Raw genomic sequence first — 5,049 nt, 5'->3', positions numbered from 1 at the left:
AGACTGGAGTGAGCAACGAAGAGAGACTTCGGCATTTCTGTGCTTCAGAGACCAAGTCGAAGATGCAATGAAGCTGTAGCGACTCGATGGGTGATTGCAGGCAGCAGTGGTCTACAACAACAGCAACAACACAGATTTGCGGAGGATATTTGGATGTGGATTAAAACTGGGTTCAATTGAGAAGTGGAGGAATGTGATGATATGAGTGCTACAACAAAATGTCTATGTTGTTAGCTATAAATTGTATGGTTGTCTAAGATGGAAGATGTACTGCAGTTTGGGGTTTCAATTCAGTGAAGTATGTGGCCTGCATTCAGGCCAGTGAATCGGCAAGAGCAGCAATTCAAGGTCTATGTTATTTACAAATTTGTTGCATAACTTGTTATGCAGTCCCGAAAATGGTCGCATAACACGTTTTGCAACAACTTTTTTATCACTATTGAAACCAATAAAAACAAAGACTGTATAACTTGTCATGCACCTACTATAATATCTACATAACATGTTATACAGTCGCGAAAATGGATGCATAACAGGTTATGCATCCGAAAATATGACTGCATAATGCATTATGCATCGAGAAAATTGTAGCACAATATTTTATGCATCGAGAAAACAGATGCATAACCTGATATGCATCCGTAAATATGGATGCATAATGCATTATGCATCAATTTTTTATATACGCATTAAAACCAACCAAAACAATGGTTACATAACTTGTTATACATGCATAACTTTGTTATGCAGATGCATAATTTGTTATGCAGTCGAGAAAATAGTTGCATAATTCGTTATGCGTCTGCAGAATGTGTTATGCGTCTTTTTTGTGGCCGCATAATGGCTACATAATGCATTATGCATCGAGAAAATAGATGCATAACCTGATATGCATCCGTAAATATGGATGCATACTGCATTATGCATCAATTTTTTATATGTACGGCTAAAATCAACCAAAACAATGGTTACATAACTTGTTATAGATGCATAACTTTGTTATGCATATACATAACTTTGTTATGCAGTCGAAAAAATAGTTGCATAATTCGTTATGCGTCTGCAGAATGTGTTATGCATCGTTTTTGGTGACTGCATAATGGTTAAGTATCAAGTTTTCAAAAAAATTCCCTAAAATAAGGATCACCTCCGATTTTTTCGTTAAAAACAAAAATTTGATATTATTGTTTGTACTCGTTGCGTAGCTCTTTTAAAAAGATTTCCAACGATATAAATTTGTAAAATTCTAAGGCGCGGATTTTTAGATATATTATGTCCAAGTTGCGCTGCCAATTATACCCCTGAAAAAGATAGTATGCATAACGAGTTATGCCTGAAAAGATAGTTTGCATAAGCAGTTATGTATTGATTCATATAATAATGTCATATAATTATGAATGTCACGGTATACAAAATTAATTGTGGGCTTGAGAACGAAAATATTATTTTTTTTGGGTCTCCCCCTAATTTCCCCTTATCAAAAACCAAACCACGGGAGAAAAACAACAAGGAGAAACAGTAAACAATGTCAAGCCTACAGGAAGAGGCTACCTTGAGATCCTTCTAAGAGTACCTGTGAGATTTGCATATGCATGTAAGTGTGTTCGCAAGATTTGGTTTGAAATAATTTTTTATCCTAGTTTTGTAAATTGCACCTTAATCTCACTAGTCAAAAGAACAACCCCAACCTAATGCTTGGAAAATACGACACTAGTAAGTCTACTGACTTACTTTGCTCTATAAGTTATGATTCATTTATATTGTATGGACTTGGTGATGATGTTGTCAACACTGTTGTTGAAATGGATTACCCCTTCAAATCGTCGGAATATGTTGCTCAACTGGTTGGTTCTTGTAATGGTATGGTTTGCCTAATTTTGCATCATGATAAAACTGGATTATTTTGTGTAATTTGGAACCCAGCTACTAAAGAACAGAAGAAGGTAATTAAGTTGCAGAAAGCATGGGATATGGGTAATTGTGGATTTTCTTTTGGTTATGATCGTGAAACTGAAGATTACAAACTGGTAGTTGTGGATACCTCTTTGAGTAGTTCTTTCTCTTTAATCCATGTCTATACTGTACAGACAAATTCATTTAGAAGCTTTGTGGATGCCCGTTACTGGTTTTCTTCCGGAAGGCATGGGTTGCTTTTGAGTTAATTAGTGTTTGGGTCCTAGATTTTGGTACCCTTTAGTGTTTGGGTCCTAAATTTGTCCATTATAGTGTTTGGGTCGTAGACCGTTAGTCAAAGGGTCAAACGGTCAGGGCTCGTTATGACTCACGGTTGTACCAAAAAAAGGCCGACTGGTTGGGTTTTCTGTCAAACACCTGATGAGCAGGACTGGTAGTGGTGTTGTCCGTACGAATGATCTTCTACTGCTCTCGAATTCCCTGCAAACTCATATCCAAAATAAACCGGGCATCTCTAATCATTCATATAATCCTTAAATAGACATCAATCGCCACCATACATTCCCCCAATCTTACCATAGAAATCTACTTTAGTGGCAGCAATGCCTCCTCTCTTCTTATCGGTTTGTTACTGCAACTATATTGATATGTATTGAATTATGTACGAAGAGTCTATTCAAATACCAATCTCTAAAGTATATAGGAAGAGAACGAACAAGAGTAATTCTATACATGAATGAACCATGGCTGGTGTGACTCATAGTCTACATTGAAACCGATATTTATACAGACAATTAGAGAGAGAGGAAGATTTGGTCCGACACTCAGAATTAAAGCAATAGTAATATTAATCCAACTTATACTGATCAATCTATTTTTTCCCAACCGCACAGGACTTTGATTACCTCCTTGTCCAAGAATATGTACCAGCCATTGAACCTCCTTGTTTCTTTACTAGAACTGTGTAATGGAAACAAGCAGTACTTGTTATGATCCGGAAAAATAATGAGTTGGTGCCGAATGAACAAAGTTAAGATTAATAGCCGGCGATCTACAAGTTCTAATCAAAGGAGGACAAGTTTCTCTTCTCACGAAAAATGGAGGAAAAATCAAAAACCAGATTAAAAAAACAAAAGATAGTTAAGTATCTAACCTTAACGAACAGTTTGACCAAAACTGTTAATTGACTTAGTTGACTAACGAGTCAACGACCCAAACACTATAACGAACAAATTTAGGACCCAAAAACTAAAGGATACCAAAATCTAGGACCCAAACCCTAATTAACTCGTTGCTTTTTAATGGAGCTCTTCATTGGTTAGGTGGAGCCCGAGGCCACTGGTTTTATGAAGTTATAGTCGCTTTCGATATGTCTGAAAAGAGACTTGAGAAAATCAAATTACCAGGTTTAATGCATAACCATATATCTACCCATTTCGGGTCTATGAGCGTGGGAGTCCTGGAAGGGTGCTTGTGTACAATTGTAAATGCTAAGGCTTCTATTGACGTTTGGGTGATGCAGGAATATGGTGTTCGAGAAACTTGGAATAAACGTTATAGCATTACTAATGAGAGAATTATGAATAGCCGTAAGTTGAGGCTGGTGTATTCTTTTAAGAATGGCCACATGCTATTCAGTGCTGATCTCTGTAAACTTTTATCTTATGATCTGAAGGATGGAAGTGTTAGAGAACTGAATATTCAGAGTTGTTCAATCTATGGTGGTGAAGAAATTTATTGTGATAGTTAGGTTTCACTTCACGCTGGTACTAATGTGGAGAGAAGGGCTCACTGAGCTTTAACATTTCCTATGGTTCTGAGTACATGGTGGGTTTATCTACTTTCGTGGCCATCCCACTAAGCGGTTGAGCAACTGCGGGTACTGCTACTACAATCTCTTTCTTTGATCATACTAGGCTGTTTGATTAAAATTTTATGTCAGATTCGTTTTCTCGGATTTGCTTGTTTCATTAAAGCTTGATATTTGTTTTTATTGGGTGATTTTTCATGACTCGTTGTGTTATTAGTAAGACTCTTGATTTTTCAGTTGAGTCCCATGTTAAAATCTCATAAGTTCTCGAAGGACTTTTTGATACTGCGTTGCAATCGAATGGCCTCCTCACGAGACATTCTGTAGGCATATTCGGTCGAAAAAGAAGGCTGCACAGAAAAGATGATGACATACGATTTCAAGAATGTTAGATGCATTTGTTGTGCCAGAGGATACTCAACCTAGGGAAATATTTATTGGATTAATTCAAGTCTCATAATAGTTCAAGGGTAAGTTGAGCAGTTATAGTAACCAGGTTTAAACTTGTGTAAGAAAAAGTTCCACTAACTATTCCAAAAGAATAAAGACTTGTAAATAGTTATGATCTCTTAAACCCCTTGTTTGTATGGTGTAAGCCAAGTCCTTCCGTATGGTCTAAAATATTCTGTTGGAGTCGAATATTTTGTGTAGACTTTTGTCGTGTCGAGCCGAGTTTATCTCGCTTATCTATTTCTCGAAATATGTGTTGGTAAGCTTTCGCTTTAGCCAAGTTCATCTTTACTCGTGACTATTGTCATGTTGATTATTTCAATATCTTGAAAATTGCTTTGATGAAAAATAGTTTGTGAATAACAACTGTATAACATCCTCTAAAAATGTTTCAATGATTGAAATAAAGAGTTTAGAATATGTAACCATCTTTGGATATAAGCATATATAGTTTGTTCACACATTAGTGTATAAATCCAAAACCGGGAATTGATGGAAAATGGGTAAAGTATGCGTACTCATATGCATACTGGCGGAAAGTTCACGTCCCTGAATTTCTAGCTGAGTTTGGAAATCAAAACCAACTCAATCCGGTTACCTAAGTATGCGTACCCGTACACATACTGGCTAGAAGTTCATGTCCGTGAATTTCTGCTGAGTTTGGAAACCAAAAAAAAACTCAAATCTGGTTACTTAAGTACACATACCCGTACGCATACTTAAGTAGGTTACTTTCTAAAATCGGTTTGTTCATGAACTCAAACATTTATATAATAAGAAATGCAAGTTTCAAACCGTGGCTATAATTTTCATGAATCGATTCATGTGAATCAAACCGATTTTGCTTCAATTGTGTCTTGTATACTTTTATGAGA

At 36.3% G+C, this 5,049-nt stretch overlaps 1 protein-coding gene across 1 annotated transcript; it reads left to right on the top strand.

The window, feature by feature from the left end:
- The first annotated feature begins 1,802 nt into the window (after window positions 1-1,802).
- Window positions 1,803-3,664, top strand: LOC113305050 (F-box protein CPR1-like). Its single transcript, XM_026554162.1, has 2 exons — window positions 1,803-2,118; window positions 3,237-3,664. Exons 1-2 carry the CDS (start codon window positions 1,803-1,805, stop codon window positions 3,662-3,664), a joined length of 744 nt encoding a protein of 247 aa, XP_026409947.1.
- The last annotated feature ends 1,385 nt before the right edge of the window (window positions 3,665-5,049 follow it).

Source organism: Papaver somniferum, chromosome 8 (genome assembly GCF_003573695.1).
Source record: "Papaver somniferum cultivar HN1 chromosome 8, ASM357369v1, whole genome shotgun sequence".
NCBI classification, from domain to species: Eukaryota; Viridiplantae; Streptophyta; class Magnoliopsida; order Ranunculales; family Papaveraceae; genus Papaver; species Papaver somniferum.
This window is presented reverse-complemented; position numbering and strand designations above follow the sequence as displayed.